Source organism: Aphelocoma coerulescens, chromosome 3 (assembly GCF_041296385.1).
Source record: "Aphelocoma coerulescens isolate FSJ_1873_10779 chromosome 3, UR_Acoe_1.0, whole genome shotgun sequence".
In the NCBI taxonomy this organism is placed as follows: domain Eukaryota; kingdom Metazoa; phylum Chordata; class Aves; order Passeriformes; family Corvidae; genus Aphelocoma; species Aphelocoma coerulescens.
In genome coordinates this window covers 106,336,066-106,360,074 of record NC_091016.1, presented here as the reverse complement: position 1 = coordinate 106,360,074, position 24,009 = coordinate 106,336,066, and the positions used below count along the sequence as shown (strand labels likewise).

Here is a 24,009-nt window from a genome sequence, read left to right as displayed (position 1 = left end):
AGTTACAGACTCAACACATCTAGAGAAAAAAAGATTAAAACCTGCACAGGCAATTCTTTCAGGGACAGCTGTGCTATTGTATTTTCATCAGTGAATTTTACCATTTCTTAAAGACAAATATATTTTCAAAATTGTACATTATTGAGTTCCCTATTTAACTTTTTGGTTAATTCTGTAATTATAAATTATTATATTTAAATTTATTATTTATTTATCAACTATTATATTTTTAGCTGCTCTTTGTTGGAATAATAAATGTGCTATCCAAATAGTAATTTTCTGTTTCTCCAGGGATTAGTTAATACTTCTTATTGCAAAGGCAATTGTTACTTACTATTTTACAGGAATAACTTAAAATAGCATAGGCATCTTTAGACTATGGAGTAATGAAGTGAGATGGAATAATGTGACCTTAAATAAATCAACTCTTAGACAACTTAGAGATGTAACATTGTCTCCCAGTAAGCCTCTGTAAATCATACTTCACTAGCCACAGAATTTTCACATGCTTGTTTCAAAATCAACAAATGCTAATTTCAAGCACAGTTTAATTACAAAAATGTAAAAATGAAATATTTGGTCACATCTAAATCTCTGTGAAATGACCAGTATGGATAAATATTTTATCCTAAAAGTCTTTAAAATGATAAATGTAATCTGATTCTCTACTGCTCTCTCTTCTACGCTAATGCTGCATGCCTTGAAAACTTGATATTTTTGATTAGGCAACCTCTCCCTGCTTTTTCCTTTCTCCTTTTCCTCCCCATACCACAAGCATTTTATATATTGTATCTTAAATGTGAATTGTTTTTTACCCTTTGAAAACTAGAAATAATTTTACAATAGCATAAACAAGAAAATATGCAGAAAGTAACATACATTTTGAAGTGTCAAATCACTGATGTTAGTTGACATTGCTCTCAGCCAGTCAGCACTCTCCTGGGCTGTATAAAACTGAAGTATCCCAGTACTAACTCCATCGAGTGCCAGCACTTCAAATGCATTAGATCTGCAGTAAGAAGAAATATATCCGTAAAGGAAGATACGTCAGTTTTCTGAAACTGCCCAATATTTATCAGTGTTCAAATGATTTTTATGCCTTTTTACAAGTTTTTGAGTGTTTAATTTACTAATCAATAGAAAGGCAACAAAACCAAGGATTATAGGGCAGTACCAAGGGCAACAGATACAATAAGTACTTTATCTGTACCAATATACACATGTGCTGATGATCATTTACTTCCCCTGGGTATACATGTTACCTTCATAATTATTGAACTTAAGGTAGCGTATTCAGGAAATGTGCACCAGGTCTTTTAGAAAAAACATAGTTTTTTTTAAACCAGAATGCCGATTTTCTTTATTGCATTTTGGCTTAATTTACTAGGAATGTACGAAGATTCAAAGCACTGTCTTCCCTAGCTTTCATTTCTTGGATTCCTATACTTTTCTATGTTTCCTTCAAATCAATATTTATTTTAAGCTCTTTTATGACATAGCAATTTGAAAAATGTTCTTAGAAGCTTCTTTAAAAAGTTTTCCTTAAATAGTTTTCTCAAAACAGCATTGGCACAGGCTTATGCGCAACTGCATTTTATTAACTTTTAATGCAACTTTTATGTGTTTATAGCAACTTTATTCTGCAAATGCCAATGCTTTCCTTTCCTATCTGCAGTAAGTTAGGCACTGTGTATGTACCTCTGAAATCCCCTGCATCTGGATGCTGGTGGAATATGCTTTTTTAACTCTAAATATTTTCCAATAAGAACAACAAAAGCTCATTAAGTAGTGGCATGGAAGTACACTGGTCTAAATTTAAAAAAAGTGACACACCATAGTTGCAGTAGCTAAACTTCAAAAAGCTACTCAGATTATTTAAATATACCTACGATTGCCAGGAGAATTAGATTTTAGTTATATACTATTGTGAAAGACAATTATAATTATCTTAATGATTGTGCATATAGGTTTTTTTGTACATAACATGGAGAATATAACCACTACCTTCTACATCTGTATATTATATATTTATACTTATATACTATATCGCTTCATTTCTGGTACTAACCTAGAAGAAAGCCAACTACTGAATCAAGAATACTGCTCTATGAAGTTGCTGAGTCTTCCTGGGGTTCTCTGATCTAAGGTGAAGTCCTCTACTGCTTAATTTATGATATATGACAACATTCAAAATGACACATAGAGGTTAATGGGCAGTTATTCATTCCTGAGTTAACGAAAAAGTTATTAACCTAACCTTTGTCATTTGTAGGGAGTTTGATGGTGAACATGAATACTGAACTCTATATTTTTGCCAGAAAAGGTAATATAAATGACACATCATACACAATATAAATGAGACAAATTATCTGAATAGATAAATATGAGATGCTTTTCTTTTAAAGGAGTTGTAAAGCATTACATTTGCTATTTGCAAAAATTAACATGCTTGTCCTAAATACTTAAATATGTATCAGATGATTGCCTGTTTTTCTTTCATGATTGAATAATCATGGTAACTACTAAAACCTGATGGCAATGGCACAATTCTGTGTCAGTTTCATTTCAGTAAATCTCCTTCACCTCTTCAGAAAGAAAGGATTTAAAAAAAATTCTTTTATTGCCTTCAAGTAAACTGAGTCTAATAATCACCTTCCAAGCATATTGTTCTTTTTACCTAAGGTTCTGACAAAGATCCCAACAGTGCTACAATGAAATGACTTATGGTATGATATTTTCAACATCCCAGTGAGACAGTGAGAATCTGTCAGCCCTTATGCATTGATACACAGTGGAGCCTGGAAACAGACTTAATTTAATGCTGCAAAGAGGAGCCAGTCACAATGCCCAGCTTAGATATCCAGCTCAAATATCAAAGCTAAGATGCTAGAATCCTTACACAGCAAGAGGACAGTCTAGAGCATTTAAGAGAGCCAAGCAATGCTCTCCATGGAACCACAGGGTGCCTAGATACTACCTCAGCTTCAGCAGACACACAAAGATGTGAATGCCTTATCCCAGTGGCACGACTTTACACAAGTGGCTGGTGAAAGATCACAGAATGGAACTGCTCAGTTAACAACTGATGCAACCAAAACAGGCAATCAAAATTAAAAAATAATTTTATTATAAAAATTACCCAATGTTTTATCATTTGAAACATGGTGCTGGTGATAGTGCAGATTACACTTAAAATTCCTATTGTTTTTTATCTTATTAAAAAACGTTGATCAATTACAAAACAATTAATAAGAATCAGTGTTTATCTAGAGATCTAACACTTCACTAACAGGATATTTGCACAGAATCAAATAGGGTGTGGGGGATTCTGCAAGTCCTCTAGTCCAGGCTCCTCACTAACTTTCTTAAAATATAAATCTTTTCTACCGGAAGATCAGAACTGGCCACAGAGGGAGCGACCTCAGATGTGGCCTCAGGAATACAAATAGATGAGAATAGATGAGAATAACCATTTCCCTTGATGTGTTGAGTGTATTATTCCTGATGCAGCCCCATTTACGGGACTTCCTCAGTGAACATGTGCGCAGCTGACGCCTGCTCAGTGGGGTGTCTGCCAAGGTTACCAAGCCCTTCCTGCAGAGCTGCTCCCTTGCTCCAGCAGACTAACACCAGGACATCTTTTCCCAGGAGCTGGTCCAACGCTTCTGATGTGCCAGTGATGTGCCATATTACCTGGCACATGAGACTGAGGCCTTTGGGGCGCTGCTGTCCCCACTGTGCTGACTTGGGCAGGAAGGAGGTTTTACCAGAAAGCAGTTCAGTGTAAATGACTCAGGATAAGAAACAGCCTGGGATTTTCAAAGTTGAAAGATGCCAGTCATGAAATCTATGGTAGTAACACAGTGGTTTTGCCCTGAATCTTAATCAGCTTTACTATGATTATTTCTTGTTTTCAGTTATAATAGTTTCTCTCTGAAGATCACAAAATATATTGATACTGTTCTATGTACTATGCTGTGTTCTGAAAAGCATAGTGTACAGAAGACCGTGTAAAAACAAATATCCAAACTAAAAATAAAAGCATAACAAAATAAATGCTGAGGGTTTTGTTTTGAGTGAAACAATCAAAGCAAGCACCAGGATGTCACTGGAATTCACGACAAAATAAATCCTACAGGCTTAAATGACATACCTTTCTCTCTGCCATTTCCTCAAAACACAGAAAAGAAAAAAGAGACACAACAAAGCACCTATTCCTGTTAGCTGACACGGAGAAGCTTTCCATTTAACACCAAGTAGTAAGTTTGAAAGGTCTCAAGATGCTATAAAGTTGCTGTAGACTTTTTATTTTGTTTGTTGGTTTGAATTTTTTTGTTTTGTTGTTTTGTTTTGTTTTTTTCCTGAGGCTCCAAGACCATTTTAAAACACAGAGAGGGAAGTTCCTACCTCTTTTATTACTGCATTTATGCTACTGACTACTGCAACTAGAACCAGAAATGAATATTTGCCTTTCCTAGATACTAGAAATTTGTGTTGCACTGCCTCACATTTCTTATTTTCAGTTTTGTATCCCTATTTATAACTTTGTTTCCTTCAATCATTTCTGCTAAGGAGCATGAGGCACCACTTTCCATACTCAGTGTCTCTATCTCACTTTCATGGTGAACAATGATTAGACCTGCATTCCTGGTCTCCTCTGGAGTTTGTTTACAACATTAATTCCTTTTAATAAAATAAACACTATCTTTGTGAGAATGGCAGTCAGAATAACAGATGAGCATTGGTAGACTTTAAGTTCTCTTCTTGACATTGACACTTTTAAACAAACACTATTAATTAATATTAGTAAGGAAATATTTCCATTCAAGCTCCAATAGAGATGTTAAATCCAAAGACTTTTCTAAGATAAAAAAGTATTTTCAGTGCCAGCTGAAATGGGAAAAGCCAAAGTTTTACTTTACTGGAGGCTATGAATTTCAGCAAAACATTTTATTTTTTTAGTATCTGAGGCATGTGAAACCATCTCTCTTAGACTTATATAGCTATTTTATCATATAGATATTTCTATAAAAATCTAGATCTATGTTTGATAGCACATCTTTTATCTTAAGTTTACTACCATGCTGATATAGACAGACTGATTTGATCAGCTTTGCATCCTCCCAGGTTCTGAACCAGTATTGCTTCCTGTTTGTATGACTTTTTGATGTTTGAGTTAGTTTTTATTGTTTTGTTACAACACTTTCTTGTGACTTGTTTATAGTACTATATGGCCCTCTTGCTAGAATTTCTACATAAACTGAAATTTTATGGACTATGGGTAGATCTGAGTGGAAATTCTCCAAAAAGAATAATCTGAATTACTTAATCTCTTTGAAATGTCATGGTAAAAGTAATGGGATTTTGTATTGTAAATGTCACAGAACCTTTTATCTTACAGAATGTTTAAATGTCCACATATAACTTGACTATTAACAGAAACGATGTAGCTCAGAAGATATCAAAGCATTAAACATAAACTTGGATTTCATTTTATGTTTGTGTTTTTTGGAGAAACAGTTTGCTTTCAGTATTGTAACTGTGGTTTATTTTCATTACAGCAACCAAATAAGATAACTGAGGTAACACGGACATTTATGCTTCTACAGATATTTTCTCACAGATATGTCAGAAAACTGTGAGGAAGTGCTCATTCAGGTTTTGTAACTTGTGGATACAAAAATTCTGCTAGCAAGGATTTTCTTGCTATTTTCTAAGCCTCTGAGAGACTTTTCTCTCTCACAGAAGAGGTAGCAGAGTTATGTAAACAACCAAACCACTGCAGCCTTGAAAAGTCTTGTTTATAGTACAGTAGAAAAATATTTTGTCAATGGATATTTTAGGATTTTAGCCAATCACCCCAAGGGGTGGCTGATCCTTTGTCCAATTAGACTATGAAGAAAAAAGTCTATAAAAGAGTTTGTAAAATAATTAAGTAAATCAATCTTGCTGCACAATTCCTGCCTGCTGGATCTTCTTTCCTCCTCCCTACGGCTGCAGGACACGGTAAAATACCCTAGGGTTGCAGTAATAGTGACTCAGTGAGATTATGCTTAATTCCTAGATCTTTTTCAAAACAGTTTATTAATTTTCAATTGATTTATCTAATTAAAGCATTTTGTTAACTTACTGAAATGTTAAATGGAAAATACAATCCTTCAGAAAGTATCTGTTGAGAAACCAGTGAAAGCATTAAAAAAATTTAAAAATACATGATACTCTGTAGTAATTGCAATGGTCAGAATGCCAAGAAATAGAAAATAACACCTAAATCTAATTAAGTTGTTTTGTAATTGGTATCATAGATGCATGGGCTCATAGCTACTGAGCCTGAACTACTCCCATTTCACTCACCACTTCAATCTTGCATATTCTAAATAAGCATTTTTTCTTCAGTCTCTAAACTCATAATGTTCAAGATGTTATAGCTCTTGTACCTTCACTCCAAGCTCAGTCCATACACTGATATAATAAAAATTATTATACAGTACTACCAGTATCTCCTGTAAGGACTAAAAATAGTTATCTGCATTCTCACAAATAACAATTCCATAACAAAAATGAATACTGCAGCAAATGAACTATGTTCTCCACCTTCTAAAAGATTACCTATCTTTACTTTTCTATCAAAGAAAAAAAAAAAAAAAAAACCCAACCCAAACCATAATATGAACCACAAATTCCTTAGGATGAGAAAAATGTACTGATCTCATTATTTCTCTAAGTTACATCTCATTTATTGACCAATTCTGTCCTCAACAGTCAAAAAAGGTTTCCATTGCCAACTAGCAATTAAGAATATTCACAGTATTCACATATTCTCACTACATTTATACTACCTTACTTCTTACAGAGAAAAATTACCTTGATGGATTGACGAGAAGTGTAGAATAACAGAAGCAGTAGTGCTATATTATAAAGGCAATCAAATAAAAAAGTTATGAAATTTCTAAGTAATCAAAAAGGCCAATTAGCATGTTGCATATATAAACATATTCAGATAGACTCCAATCATATCAACAATGTGAAATACACTAATTCAAGGTGATTTCAGTAGTTAATACAATGTTTAATCTTTCATTGAGAAGAGGAATGACATCTACTATGTTTCTTATCTTTCCTTTAAAATAATCTGAGGAAATTTTTTTGCTTTTGTTTTGTGGTATTGATAAACATATTTCACACTCCCATTGTGCAGTATTTTCAGTCATTCCTTCATAAGGAAGAAAAATATCTATCCCATTCTCTCTATTTTCTGTTAATACATATGGTGTTAATAGAATTTAAAATATATGAAAAAAATATTCTTATGTCATTAAGTCACAGTCTAAAGACTTCCTGGGAAAAATACAATAAAAAGTCATGATGAATTCAAATGAAAAGGCAAAGTCAACTCCTTTCTCTTCAAATGAAAAAAGAATTAGAATCAAACAGATACATGTGATTTTGGCCATCTCATGACACAAGAGTATGCTGAAAGTATGCCTTTTTTTTTGGCAAAGTTATCGGAAAACTCAGCTGAAGTATGGAAGAATTTAAATCACACAGTTTAAGCACAAAGGAAATAATACAGCCTAATCTGATTAGACTAGACTAGATTTGATCTAAGGCACACTAAAAGTATACTACAGTCTAACAGACAACTCTAGGTATGTAAGGTATTTCTAATTAAAAATCTAATATTGAGCAAGATGCTGACATGCTATACGTTGCAATATTTTGTCTTTTTTTAAAAGAAAGGCAACAAAAATGGGGCCTTCAGTAAAATACCTGACTCTGCCCATCCTTAGGACACACAAGTTTTTCCTTCATCTAAGGTTGTATGAATGTTACTTACACTACCAGAAAGAGAATGCTAAAAATATGAAACAATCTTGAACATCAGGGAAAACTAAAGTGAATGAGGTCAGAGGAACTATCCACACTGGCAGACAACAGTTTACCGTATCAGAACAGCAAGAGTAGTTGGATTTACAGGTACTATACACAGGCTAAACAATACTATATATTTTTAAAAATCAGAATATGCTAACAAAAGTATGGGAAGTTCTGCTGTAGCCAACTGCAAGAATTCCACGGGTGAAAAAGATGTTTTTATATCAGGTAAAAGAAAGATTGATGAAAGGAGAGTGTGCTTTTCCTCTGAGTGGATAGACAATCTTTAATAACCCTTCAAAAGCCATAATGTTTTGCATAGTTAAAAAGTTATGTCAAAAGCCTATGGACTATAGGTAATTTTTTGAGACAAAGAATTGTACAGATCTCTTTGAATTTAATTCAGGTAGGAAGAAGGGAAAAAGATGTTTCATACAGCCCATCTATCTGAGGAGAAGGCACACAGCTGTGTATGTGACACTACAGATGATAGCTCCAATAATTCAACAACACTGACTTAAAAAGTAATCTGGATATTCTGATGCCAGAGCACCTTTGCAAGACCAACTGCGGTAATTGAGTGGATTAAACATAATGAAGCATTGCGAAAAAACCACAGTTATGAAAAAGAACATGAGGGAGACAAAAAGTTACAAGTATGACAGACTCGTGGACTCATGCAGTACGGGAAAAACAGGCATGCTGTCAACCCATGTATGCAAATAAGACTCCAAGTAAATATTCAGGGTATGGCAAAATTAGGAAATTGGTCAGAAAGATCTGTGATCCATTCAGGGGAATTAATATGGACTCATTCTAATGGCTTTAGACTCACGGCTGCAATGTAAAAGGGAACAAAGATGTGAAGATACAGTTGAAAGTGATTTTTATCTAGAGAAGTTGGATTTACAGATACTGTACATAGTACAGTTTTATTTCAAGCAAAGCAGATATTTGATTTTAGAGAGCAATTACTGAAGACAAGTGTTGGATGTTATGCATATATGAACATGGGGAAATGTAAAAAAGGATACAAGTGGGATAACAGTAAAAATATGTACATGCATTTCAGAGTACATGGTAAGAGCAGTCTGGTGTCCCTCAGGCAAAAACAAACACCTTTAGTAAGAATATGGGAAACATCCACAGTTAACCTCAAGGAAGTATTCGTTTCATGCTCATATAGCTGTTTTTGTTGGTTCACCAAAACAAACAAGGGGCACTTACTTTAGAAGTAAAGTATCATGGGATGGTGGTATGCTGTATGGAATTATCTTCCTTCCAAGTGTATACAACAGTAATAAAGAAACCCACTAGTAATTAAGGAGTGATATATATACTAAATATATGGGAGTGAGATACATCACAAGAGAATATGTCTCTCCAAGACTAAAACTGAAACCACTAAGTTCCTCAAATCTTACAAGGAAAATATATGTGTGATGGGTTGATCTTGTGCCAGCAGCCAAGCATCCACACTGCCATTTGCTGCCCCAGCCCTCTCCAGAGGCACAGCAGAGAGAATAAAAAGAGCAAAAAACCTCACAAACAGAAATAGAGTAGTTTAATAAGCAAACGGAAGAGGAAAAAAACCCAACTAACTACATTACAACAAAACAAATGATGCAAAGGCAAACACTCACTATCTCTCACAAGCAGAATGATGTCCTGTCAGTCTCTGAGAGATGACTAGCTCCCCCCAAGTCCTCTCTGCTCGGTTTTTATTGCTGAGCAAAGATGTTACACAGCATGGAATATCTCTTTGGTCAGTCTGAGTCACTGGCCCTGCTTGTGCCTCCTCTCAAACTCTTGCCTACACCTGGGCCTATTCACTGTGTAGGAGCAGAATAAGGAAAAGAGAAAGCCTTGAGGATACGTGAGCCCTGCTCAGCAGCAAGCAAAATACTGGTGTGCTATTAACATTGCTTTAGTCACAAGCCAAAAAACAGCACCACATGGAGTACTATAAAAAAAATTAGTTCCATCTTAGCCAGACCCAATGAAGGGTCTGAAGATGTTTTACTTCAAAGAATTCTCAAAATACACATGCTACTGTTGTGGGAACTGGAATCCCTTGGGATTTCCCCATCTAATTGTGTAAAGTGTACAGCGCAGGAGTGAAAGTGCTTCAAACTATCAGGGTGACAACTGAAATCAGAGTTTTTAAATGTTCTGTCCTCTTCCATTTATCCCTTAGATTCTAGAACACTGATGATAAGTTGACACCTAAATGTGAACACTGAGATTTGTTTACTTAATTCACAGAACTTCTAAGTCTTGAATGGTTGTAGGTCTTTGATAGATTGGACAAGGCTGGACAGCATAAACTCGTCCGTTGAAGTAGGGAGAAAGAAAGAGGTGAAGGAAGCGATGAGAATGAGACACTAAGTAAAAGTGGAGTTCAAACAAAGTCTGTGGAAGAACTTTTCTGGACAATTTATTATTATTCACCTGTGATGCAAAAGTCCAGGAAAGCTGCTGCCAACTGCCTTAGAAGATGAATTGCTATAAGTTAAAGCAGCATATCTATCCTACTAGAAAAATAATGCTTTTCAGGTCATTTTTAGGAAACAGGTAAAAAATCTGGTACAGATCAAGAAAGGTATTTGCATGAATTACTGGTGCCTCCTGCTAGCAGGTGACCTGTGTCTTGATGCTTCACTAGAGATTCCAATTATCTCATTAATATGTACTAAAGGCAAATAAACATAGGGCAACTGATAAAGACCATGGAAAATAATGACAGTGAATGAACTCCTGTTCTGATACATATGGAGAACTGTGGACTGCTTGGCCTACAATTACTGATAGATTTGAGCCAGTTGTACCACAGAATGGTTTGCAGAAAAAGATTTTGTATGCTGGGATGTGTTAAACTTTTCTCAAGCATATTATTTATTGAATGTTTATTAAACTTCACTTTTGCTTTCATCTTTCCTGAAGCCCAGTAAAATAGCCTCTGACATCCTATTCCACAGTTACTTCATGAACCAATAGTTATGTCTCTGAGATGCAAAAAAATTATATGATCAAAAATACAATATTTTGTACCATGTACTTTGCCAAAATCTCATCAGTATGAGTTTCTGTATGACAATGATACAAATATATCTATATGACATGATAGCACAGGCATGATGATTGTGTACTGTGTTACCATTTATAATAAAAAAGGAGAGTTAATTGATAATATTAGAACTGGGGAATATAGAACTATCCTATTAGTGATACAGAAGGAAATGTAGTAGCTTCAAAATTAATTCAAGTAACGCCAGGATCAACCTTTGTTCTAGCTGCTGATGCTAACTGAATTTCCAAGATACAACAGATTATAGAAACATATTTGTAAGAGCTTTACCTTATCTTTGGTAATCACCATGCATGCCATTAATCTTAGGAATAGATGAACTGCATAGTTTTTAATAAGAATTTCATATCTCCACCCAATTCTTATAAAGCCAACAATCCACAGCAAAACACTATGTACAGCTAACTAACCCAGTGCCTCCCCTTTTAGATTACAAACCTTAATTTATCTGTTCCGGTTTTGTACCTCGAGATTCGAGCCATCGACAGAGGAACTGATAAAGTGTCTAGCCAGCGCTTCTCGTATTTTGGTTCATTAGCTATGGGTGAAGAAGGTGATGATGGAGCCTGTGCAGAATAAATGAAAAACATTAGGAGATTTTATAAAACAGTATTGTGAAAAGGCCATGAATATGCATCTCTGGCTCTATTCGTCTCAGAAGTGAATAATCATCACAATAAAAGTATTCAAGAAACTCAGGATTTGTTAGAGAAATGAAAACTCATATGCTACCCACCTTGAAATTTTTGGTATTACTTTATATGCAATTTCAGTATTACTTTAACATTAAACATATCTAAATTTTTCTTTATAACTGATATTAAAAAGGAAACAGTTTTCAGTCATAAATGCCACAAATTTTTTCTAAGTGCAATATAATATACAGTTGTAGTTTAAATTGATTTGTTCTGTACAACTCTTCTACATGCTTCAATCATCAGAGAAAAGGACATAAATAATATCCTAATTAAATACTACTCTAGAAAATTTATTTTTGTATTGTGACTTTTATCTATTATATCATTCAACAGTGTATTTAAAATTCTGATTCTGGTGTTATCATAGTACAGATGGATGAATTCTGAAATCTTATCTTTGAAGTCTTTCTTCAAATGCCTCTACTAGAAAGGCAAGATTGTTGAAACTATGTAAGCAGTAAAGGATGTCTAGTGAAAATATAAATATTTTACAATCTACTGATTTCACGTACCAAAAGAAAATACCCTTAAATCAAATGTATGCAAATGCAAATTAAGTTAGAGGAATTAGACTGGATATATAGCTATTGGTAACAGGGTCTGCTCAAACCTAACCTAGAGCTTATATACAGACTGTTCAGCCTGCCATTTTGTGTAGCATCTCATGTACTGCAACTAAATAGTGCACAACAGCACCAGGAATGAAACATGATTAAAAGAAAATACTTATGAAATTTTAAAATTTGGCACAGGACCACTACCACTAAAGTATTCAGAAAACTGCAGAGACACATACTTCTTAGTTGATATGCACTTGCAGAATATGTAGTTTTTTAGCCTGTGTAGTAATATTCAGAGGTTACATCATTGCATCAATGACTGAAAGTACAGAAGTGTGCCCAAAAATGATGGTAACTGGGCTTGTTTGCAAATGAGTTCAAAATAGTGTTTATAGGCAAAAATCAATTAGATTATGGAAATGGACTAGAAAATGTTGGAAATCATTGTGAGCTTAAAAATGCTTATTAAACATTGAATAGAACAACCTAGGAGTTTCTTATGAAATGCAAGAAAATCATATATTGAAATATTTTTATTGGCATTTATAGCTCTGCATTTCCATGACAGTTGAGCATTTCACTCTTTTATAAAGATAGAAATAAAAATTACACAAAGGCAGCTGAGAAAGATTCACAGACATACATATTTAGGTCAAAGTTAGGTGTTCGTGCTGTCTCTGAACAAAAATTTTTTGTCCCACATTGTGCAGAGAATTTTCCAGTAGAGAACGGAGTTGATAGATGGTTATTTTTATATGAGCTGTAAATATGCTCTGAGTAGCATTTACAAAAGCAAAGAAACCACAGAATGACCCAACTTCAAGTCTGTTATGCCCCGGTGTTCAAAAACCATAAAATTTACTCAAAATAAAAAGCTTTCTGGGAATTGTCTATTTCTTTTTCTTGCTCATAAGAATTTAGGATTGTTTTTTCCTCCTAAAGCTCCTTCTTGCAGTCAGCAAGGGCTGATCTTTCTATTTACTTTAAATAAATCAAAATGGCAAGTTTTACATTCTGACTGGATGACAGACTTAGTGACTGAAGTACACTTTCCTAGTAAATGAAAAAATTGTAATGAAACTTCTGGAGTTGGTAACACTATGGAAACTTTCAGACAGCAATCTTTTTGGGGACAGGGATTTGCAATCCCTAGAACCATACAGCTTTTATTTGATTGAGATCACCTGGTGTTTTTGCAGTATGAATATTTCATAATCAAGTCTACAGAGTAATTTTGTTTATAAAATTAGACACAAAAGGCTAAGGTGTCTTTAAAATCTAGAATAAATTTATTAGTATCACAGTGAAGAATCTGACACATAGAGAATTCTGCACAAACTAAAATAATTGGCAGAACCCCATGCAATCTGAAGTTGGAAAGGATCAACATAATCTAACATTGTCTGTCTGGAAACTGAAATGTCTAGGAATAAAATAGAAGGTAGATTATTGCAGTCAAGCATAAATACTTGATTATGATCACTGAAAATAACTAAAATCAATAAAACCAAGAATGAGAAAATTAAGGAACATAAAATTTCATGCAACATCATCTATTGTTCCAACCCTCTAAAGATGCAGAAAACATCTAGACAATTTAAACACAAAAATCTCTTTTACTTGTGAACTATTAGTTGTACTTCTTTTATCAGGCTGTTGAACAATATTCTGTAATATTCTAGGTAACTTAAGAGCATTTGGCAACAAAAAAATTAATGAGTTAATCACTTAGGCAATTTAATATTTCCATTTGAGTCCCTTACACTTCAATTAAATGCTTCAGTAGGGTATCAGTGTAAAGAAAAAGTATCTCAATGTAAGTAAAAAGTTAGATTTTAGAAAATGTACATCACAGCTATTCATTAGGTTAATGAATTGAAGGGGAAAAAATGGCCAACACCAGTTGGTCAAAAATCTATTAACCCCAAAGCTATGAAACTGCAGCATAGAAATATTCATGTCAGAATGCTAAACTGTTAAAACTGCTGTAAACTCCTAAAGCAAATGGGTCTTCCCCACACAATTTCAAAGCTTTGATATTTGAAAAAAACACTAGAAGGAGTAATTTATTTTTTTCCCATAGTTCCAAACTACTTATAGCTGCAGAAACCCTCCTGCATGATCTGAACACTAATGGCCAAGAACAGCAAAAGGATATGAAGGGGTCAGACTAGTCTAAGTTTCAAATATATATTTCTTATGAAGCTGTATTCTACTAACCAGTTTATGGTAGAGCATAAAGTTGGAATTACCCCTCTTGATCTTAAGGACAAAACAGGGCATACATATGTCCATAACACCATTGCATAGAAACAAAACACTATCATAGGACCAGAGGCTCATGTTGTTCTATTTAACCTATAATCTATTAACAATTCAATCTGAGATTCCTTGATGTATCCTCTTCAAAACACATAGATAAAAATAAGAAACTGAGGAGGAAGCAAGTCCAAGTACAACTTTTGCGAACAGAGGACATGCCTCACAAATCTTTTAGAGTTGTTCAAAACTGTTAGCTAAGAGATGAGAAGCAATTGTTAAGGCATACTTGGGTTTCAGAAAACCATTTATCCCTCACAAAATGTTCTTAACTGATTTGCTTTGGAATATGATGAAATTATCAAATTAATAACTATCTAAACTGTAGCAAGGAAAACATAGCAAAAGGGTACTATCCGTGGACTCCCACAGTTACACACGTTGTTCAGGATATTGATTTATGATTTGGAAAAGATGGTGAACACCAGACTGACCAAGTTTCCTATCAATAACAAGCAGTAAAAAATGATGAAAAGAAAACCAAGAGAAAGAGCTGCGGAAGAAGCTCATTCTACTGAATGACTGAGAGATAAAAGAACTGCTAAAAATATAGTAAATAAATGTATAGCAATGCACATGAAGAAAGACAATATTAACTTTCCCCATACTGTAATGGGATATGAACAGGTGATTACCATTCAAAACTTAGATCTTGAAATTTAGGTGTTGAAAAGAGCATAATTGTCTTTGAACAATTAGGTTAACAATGATTCATTAGTCTGAAAAAGAAACTTCTGAGGGAATTGTATGACTGAGGTATGTAAAAAAATAAAAGAGAAAGGGGTTAAGAAACAGTGGTTCACTTGCCATTTTCACATAAGAAGCAGGAGTATTGATTAGAAGTAAAAGACAGTAGGATAAAAACAGAGAATGAATGTGTTAGTTGACATAACAAACTGGTTCAGGAAGCACCTATGTCAGAAGTCACAGGAGGTGCAGGAATTATTCCCTATAAACAATTACACATATTTCCTCTGCTTTTGCACTCTCTTGAGGGCATCTGCTGGGAATGAGTTTTTTGGCTAGATAGTTCTTTGGTCTGACCCAGTATACTGAGCTGACTGACCTTCAAGCCATTTCTCTACTAAACAGCTGGTGCTGCTCATCTTGAAAACTCTCCACACCGTTCCTCCAAAGCGCTAAAATAAAGATCATCTCTGCAACTGCAGCTTTATGCTCTCCGTCATTTTATACCTTCGGTTTTCTGCAGAGGTCACCAACAGTGCTGCCAATTAATGCCAATTTGCTTGGAACACCTGTCCATTAAGAAATGGATTGAACACAAAAATCTTGGTTTTGACGAAACAGTGAACAAGTATCAATTAGTAATGACACATAATCAGTACCTACCTGGGACAGCTGTATACTGCTGACCTGGAGGAGGGCCTGACTCTGTATCCCATTATCAATCACTGACCTATGAATGACACTGTAGGCAAGTGCTTTGTCACTTTCTTAAACAACTATATAACAACTCACTATGGTACAACTAAAAAGTCTTCCAAGAAGTACAGTAAGTCCAGAAAGTCTACCACTAATGGGGAGACGTAATCAGACATGTCTCCATAATTACGTTTCCATTAAGACCATAGAAAGGAAGGGAAAAGATCCCAGCTGTCTGGGAGTGTCAATTTTTCATCTTTTTGTGACATATAATTTGCAGAGTTTGGGAAACTCAGTTATTTTACCTTACTTTCTTTTAAACTGTCATTGATTTTAAATTTATGCAAGAAAAATATCATGTCTTCAGAAGAAAGTCTTTCTGAACCCTCTCTAGTAATTTAATTTCCAGTTTCTGCTAGGGCCATACCTTGAAAGCAGACAGTGTTATTTTAGGTTGGTATAGCTTTTTCATTAAACATGGGCTTCAGGAAGGATGAAGCAGGGTTAATTCACTTGGCAAATGATGCCCCATCCTTGTAAGTATCCAAGGCCAGGCTGGATGTGTCTTTGACCAGCAACCATCATGAGTGCCATCATGAGGCATATGCAGGACAACCAGCTGATCAGGCACAGCCAGCATGGGTTTAGGAAAGGCAGGTCCTGCTTGACCAGCCTGATCTTCTATGACAAGACCTACTAGATGAGGGAGAGTCTGTGCATGTTATCTACCTGGACTTCAGTAAAGCCTTTGTTACCACTCCCCACAGCATTCTTTTGGAAAAGCTGGCAGCCCATGGCTTGGACAGGTACACACATCACCGGCTAAAATCTGGCTTGATGGCTGGGCCCAGAGAGTGCTGGTGAACGGAGCTGGCAGCTGGTCACATGTTGTGATCTCTAGTGCTCAGTATGTGGGCCGGTCCTCTTCAACATCATTATTGGTGGTCTGGAGGAGGAGATCAAGTGCACCTTCAGTCAGTTTGCAGATGACACAAAGCAGGGTGGGAGTGTTGATCTCCTGGAGGGTAGAAGGATCTGCAGAGGGATCTGGACAGACTCTTTCCATTGTATGAGGTTCAACAAGGCCAAGTGCCAGGTCCTCCACGTGGGTCATGATGAACCCCTGCAGTGCTACAAGCCGGGGGTAGAGTCACTGGAAAGGTGGAAAAGGACCAGGGTGTGCTGGCTGACAGTGGCTGAACATGAGCCAGGGTCTGCCCAGGTGGCCAAGAACACCAATGGCTGAAGAAAAGGCAGCTCTGGGGGCTCCTTATTGCTCTTTACAACTATCTGAAAGGAGGCTGTATCCAGGTAGAGGTTGGTCTCTTCTTTCAAATAACAAGTGATAGAACAAGAAGAAATGGTCTTAGTTGTACCAGGAGAGATTTAGGTTGGACATTAGGGAAAATTTTTTCACAGAAATGGTTTACAAGCATTGGAACAGGCTTCTCAGGGAAATGGTTAAGTCACTATCCTTGGAGATATTTAAAAGATACATGACCAGGGTACTTAGAGATGTGGTTTGGTGCTGGACTTGGCCATTCTAAGTTAAGCTCAGGTTGGATTTGATGATCTTAGAGGTCTTTTCTAACCTAAATAAGTCTATGATTGTACCATTTTATGAAATAAGAATCAAGGGTGATATCCATTAGGAAAAAATACAACATTTTACTGATAATTTGGAATTTGTCCATTTTCTGCTTTAGAGGATTTAATATTTCAAAGTGCATCATTAAAGCCTTGATCCTTTTCCATAAACATGTATTTCTACCAAGCATATGTAAGACGTATGACTAATCTTGATTACTGTCTTTGTTGATACTGGTTCAAAAAGAGATGATAATGACAATGCTGTTATTTATTTCACATGGTAATTGTTGCTGTTTCCATTTTAGTGAGCATTGCTGAAATTTCTGAAAAGAATATAAAATATCTCTTTGTAAAATATGTATATGAAAATGGTAGCAACATTAATATATTTGATATTTATATATTGATATATTTTCCTTGTTGTCGTGGTTTGATGGTTTAAATTTAAATAACTCTGTGGTTAAATTATAGAAACATAAAACCATGGAGTATTTCAAGTTGAAAGGGATTCATAAGGATCACTGAGTCCAAATCCCTTCTCTTCAAAGGACTACCCAAAACTAAATCATATGACTAAGAGTGTCTTCCAGACATGCCTTAAAGTCTGAAATGCTAAAATACCTTGGCATAGCTTCATTGCCTTAAGCTATAACTGAAAACATTGGCCATTACGTCTCAGTGGATTTCATTAAACTCTTTTAGATTATAAAATACCAGCCTTCTTGCACCTTTTTGATGCCAACTGGAGTGCGTTTGGTCAAAGCTCCATTACTAAAAATGTTTCAGCAGATTCAAAAAAAAACCCCTTCAAGATAATATGCTTTGCAAATAGACAGATTTGTCTTACACTGATTCTGAAGAAAGAGAATGAGTTACATAATTTCTTGCAAAAACACCCAGCAACATTCAGCTCAGAGTGAATTGAATATGCTCTCTCTATAGTTTTTAGTCCAGTCTGTGATTGAAATGTATGTATATACATATACATAGGTAGTTTTCTGTATATCGATGAACTGATCTGACCTATGTAAGGCTGAGCATTTGCTAATACTTATTACAGGGACAGACAGGAAGCAGGGGCTTTATGTTGCTTGGAGAAGAAAACATGACTGCTCCATTTAGCAGTAAAAGACTCTCACATCAGCTTCCTTTAATCGTTGAACAACAAATACCAAATGAGGCATGAGTGAAACTCTTGTGATGCCCAGCCAACAAAACAAATTATGGTGATATCTACTGTAAATAGGAGTCAGAGCTTTCAACTTGTCTCAGAAGTCAGAGGGATTTAATTATGATATCAAAATACCTGTGCATTCCTTTGATGCAGCATGAATTCAGGAGAGGGTCTGTATTTACTTACTTTTAATGGAATTCTTAGATGCAGGTGCACAATTCTGCGACAGTTTTAAGAAGACAGTAATTATCTGTTAAAGCATGCATCACCGAATCATTCAATAGAGAAAGGCTTCTATAGAGGAAACAAGCTCTTTCAGGTGAAGTAACAATTTGGACTTGTAATATGATGTCTTCAAAATTCAGTGAAAGCAGCAGTTTTTAATTACACAGCTCTATTCTACAATATTTTAATTGACAGATGCCTAATTAAATGGGAGGAAGGTGAAACAGCATGCGAAACAACCCCTCCTTTCCTATCACAAAAAACCCCCACTTTTTAACTCTAATGCTGCATCAGATACATGCTTTTGAAATGTAATGATTGCTCTGTAAGACATTCAATTCTTTTTAATAATGTATGAGTTTGCAGACACTGAGCACCTATATATGATGTTTACATAGAGAGCCTGTTTAACAGTACATGTTAGGGACTTACACTACCTTATTCACTGCAATAGCTATGCACTTAAATCAATTGGATTATCAATTGGATTACTATTCAAATTAAACAAATTAAAACCCTTTCAATTATGTAAGTTTCTCTAGAGGTGATTTACAATGGAAATATTAATGAATATTTCATTACAGCTACTAGGTGCGAATACATTATTATGAACCAATGGGGTACAAGCCTGAGTAAGATATTTTTAGAGAATACATATGGACTATTTGACAGAATCTTGCACCTTTTTCATTAATTTGTTTCCCTTGAGCTAGTATGTAATTGGTTTCCAAGTAACCTCAATAACCTTGCCTGGAACATCTTTCCAGATATGTTCTTCCTTTGGGGAGAGGGGACAGGGGCAAGAGTAGTTTATATTAAATCTCAGCACAAAAAGCAGGAAGTAATTATGACTCTTCAAAAACTACAATAGCAGTCAGAAATCAAAATCCAACATTAAATGTGTATAAGGAAAAGAAAAGATACAATGTTGAGATTGCTATAGTTTTACACTATAAACGCAAGTGTACCCAGACTTCAACTATTACAGACAGCTTTTGGCAGCCCTTTATATCCCCAAATGGGGCATGCTGTCCTTGCTTAGAAAAATTAGCTCAGGGTTAGGGAAACTTTGAACTTCACACAGTCTGCACGCTCCTCAGGATAAATCTGAGCCTCGACTCTTGCTTCTCTCTCTATGAACTCAGTAAGTGTCAATTTTGTGCCGGAGCTTGTGGAAAGACACTGGTTGCAACTTAGCAGGAGAACTTGTTACTCAATTTTATTATCATTTTTCTCTATACACCACTTACACATGTACCTGAACTGCCAGAGTTCATCTATGTTAACATCAAATTTAGAAACATCACCACAACACGCTTCTCTGCTTTCACACTGATCATTACCAGGACCCGGTATTTGGAACAGTAATCAAACACTAACTTGGGAAAACAGTAGAAGGATCTTTCTAGTTAAAAAAAACCAAAAAAACCCGCACGCTTTCATTTCCTCTAGCACTTAAGCTTCCTCATCTAGTCTTCATCCTCACGTTACTATGCATATTTCCCTCTAATCAAGGACTTCTGATACTCCCTCCTGAAACACATGAGAGATGGCAGCTCCTTCTCTTCACCAGATTGGCAACAGGTGAGAAATGGCCATAATTTTGTATGCTCATACAAGAGAGTTTCAAATTTCTAACTTCTCTTTATAACCTAGTTCTGACCTGAAGCGGTCCATTTGTGCACATTTGTAAACACATGCAGAGGAACAGGTAATATGAGAAAAAAAGAGATTATTCTATCTAAGAATTAAATGCAAATTTAATTACTCTGCAGCTCTCATACGTACTCCTGAATCAGAGGCCAAGCAGAAGAGGATCATTCATTAATAAATTACACCACTCCTCAAAACTCTTTTATCTATCTGTGCAAACAAAAGGTACTCAACACTTGGTGAAACCTATAGAGCAAACCAACTCTCCCTAAAGTAGTCAGATGAAGCACTCCCTATAATCCATCAAGTAAGCAAAGGAACTCAAAATACGTTAAGTGTAATTAAAAAAAAAAAAAAAAGAAAACTGAATAGGATAAAGGAAATGACCAATTTCTATGAGGAATAATAAAAAATAATAAATTTGGCTTTATTTCCGAAGCCTTTTTCTGTTCCCTGCTATTGCAAACTCAAAATGAGCAAATTCATAAGAACTGTAAAAAACAAACTATTCACATGAAAGAGCTGTGTATGGGGAAAAGATGCATAATTATGAACTGAAACCAGATACCTCACAAATGCAAGTTACTGTTTTCTACTTGGCTTACTAGTTCCATTGTGATCCTGCTGCACTTTTTTTCTCAAAGATAAATAGCCATAAGCTTTTTCTGACCTTCATTGGTCTTTCACTTCTTTTCCAGTGAAAACAGACTTGGATTTAGCTGAGCCCCACATAAAAAATTGAACTCATCTTCTTTGAAGGTGTGTGAATTTCAGATTAATTTTCAGTGGTTTAAGTGAACATTTTTTAAACTATTACTAGATGCCATAAAGCAGCAAATATTGTTCAGTATTCATCAATTTAGCAACCAGTAAGACTTTCTTTGTATTTCCAATGTTATATTCCTTCATCAGCTTTTGTTAAGACTCTAAGTAAAAAAAAAAAAACAAAAAAACAGATCAAACCTCAACCCATATATGACTTAAACTTCACTGGGAAATTTCTGTGTAGAAGAAATGATCAACATGATCAATCAAATGTTAAATACTAGAAGAAATAACTCTGCTGAAAAGATTAGCAGTGACAGTGGGGATTAATTAAAGTAAAAGATAAGACTTTTAAAGATAGCTTTTATTTGCTTCATTAATGTCATAGTGAAAGTCCCAATCAACTCTAATCAGAATTAGAAAAACACAGCTCTTCTGTACAGAAGATCTAAGAAGATCTTTTCTTTCTAAATCTAAGAAACATCTCAGTCTAAAAAAATTTCCTGACAATTCTATTGTAGTGAAGTAGGAAGGTGTTATTTAAAAGTTTTTTTCCGGCTTCTATTGTTATGATTTCTGAGAGGTATAATCAGAAACAGAAAATCTGGACTATTTTTCACTGAGGTGAAAAAGGGATAGTCACTTCATATTTTAATAATTGAGGAAAAATTATCTGCAGTGTGTTTATCTCATTTCATAGAGGTCCTCAGCACAGCAGCAGTCCAAACAAAGTGCAGCTGGCTGCGTCCATCTATTTTACCTTTCTCTTCAGCAAAAAATGGAAGACATGGTGATGATCACTTTCACGAGAGTAACCACTGTGTACCTCTAGGGGAGATATTTTTTGTATTTATTGCGTTAATCATTTTATGAATTTACATAACCAAATGATACACTGTGAACTGGAAGTCAATTCAAAGTTACTTTGCTTTCATACTCTGCGAGAAAATAATGGATTTTCCGATCAAGAATTTATTCCACTTCTAGGTCATAGTGTCTGTTGCATACATAGGTCTTCATGTGATTTTATGTCAGGCTTCAGAAAAATTAAGTGCTGTATAAAAGCAACCAAGTACCTTACAATTACACTATTTTTTATTTCGTGTTTTTCTGCTTCTATTTCAAGCTTATACCCAGTCTTTTGTGTGCTCTCTTGGCAACTAACTCTTAATTACTCTGTTACAAGTCTACAAAAGTCCAGCCACTTATTTATATTTGTATAATATGAAAAGTTCAAAGCGTCTAATTCCCACAGTAGTCATAATGATTATTAAAAATTATCATGACACACTAATTCTAGCATTTAGTAGGCATTAATTTACTAAAATGTGCTAATGCAATCACTGGCCATAGCCCTCTTCTCATAATGTAAGCTCTTTGCAGAAAGGACTTTCTTTGCCTCCAGAGCACCTGGCAGACAGGCATTGCAGAATGCTGGACCCTGAGGACAGATCTGGATTGTTTAGTAAGACAACAGTACAGGTAATTAAAGGTAATAATCATCTGAATAACTGCAACAAATAAACATAAATACTTTTGTATCTATGACCAGTTTGGACACCAAACACTAAGGTACAGGTATCAGCACAGAAAAGCATGTTTCTATTTATTTATTTATTGTACATAATGCATTTATATTATCATATATGAATATCTTTTTAACAGATGGAAACAAGCTTTAAGGAGTAGTATAGAGAGATAGTGCTCAGAGAATGCAAAGCTTGAGAGAAGTACAGTAAGCATCAGACACTGACATCACAGTCTAAGAAGGAAAGGGAAAACAGAGAAGCCTTCTGTTCATTCACTGGGTATTCTTTTGATTTACCAAAATATGAAGAGCAATCTAATATCGATATCCAACTGAGACGAACAAAAACTCTCTAACAGTTTAGAGTTAGAAAGTGTATGTTTTATTTGGCACCAGGCACTGCGTGGGGTAGCTCCCTAAGAGGCAGGGCCCTGATCCAAGCAAAACCAAAGCTTTTTATTTACAAAAATTATGATTATCCAAAATACAAATGCATATTCATAACATTAACACCTCGATTCTCCGCTTCGTATGGAATGAGCTTAAATGTCATTAAGCATGTGTAGTGTGGTGTGTGTTCTGAATTGAGTCCGTGGTCTTGAATTGGGTCGGTGGTCCTAAAAAAGATGAAGTAACTCATCTTCCTCATTTTGACCTTTTTGCCTCTCTGAACTTTAACAATCCTAATTACTTTAGTGACCTCTTAAGTTTCCTCTTGCATGACTTTTGAACGGGTACCCACCAAGGGAGGAAATTGGTAACTGTCCTTGTTCCCTACACAAACTTATCAATGTTTCTATTCCTCGTTCTAAGCACAGCTAAGCAAACATACAAATGACAGATCATCTGTTATTTGGTAATCAGTTACTAACATCTTAAAACCCATTTCAGGTCCAGCTCTCTCAACTATTTTAATTAACTCTAGCTGGGCCCAAATTCCTTCCTATTCTAACTAATTTCAACACAGCTAGCCTATAACTAAAATCTTTATGTTTCTTCCAAATGTTTCACTTTCTGTGTAATTTTATATCCAACTGAAAAACTAGAGCTGAGATTTGTTAGGTGTCAAACAGGTTTTGAACATGAAGGTCCATGTCCTTGTACAGCTAGTATTTACATCTTCAATATTCATTACTGAAAGGACAGTACTC

General features: G+C 35.2%; 1 protein-coding gene across 1 annotated transcript in view; it reads right to left on the bottom strand.

The window, feature by feature from the left end:
• The window catches only part of SNTG2 (syntrophin gamma 2), a 234,599-nt gene that overhangs the window by 54,531 nt on the left and 156,059 nt on the right, over positions 1–24,009 (bottom strand). The window contains exons 9-10 of the mRNA XM_069008627.1: positions 11,402–11,529; positions 880–1,009 (exon numbers count right to left, since the gene is read on the bottom strand). Of these exons, the coding sequence (XP_068864728.1) occupies positions 880–1,009; positions 11,402–11,529 (258 nt within the window). The remainder of the gene's footprint in view (positions 1–879; positions 1,010–11,401; positions 11,530–24,009) is intronic.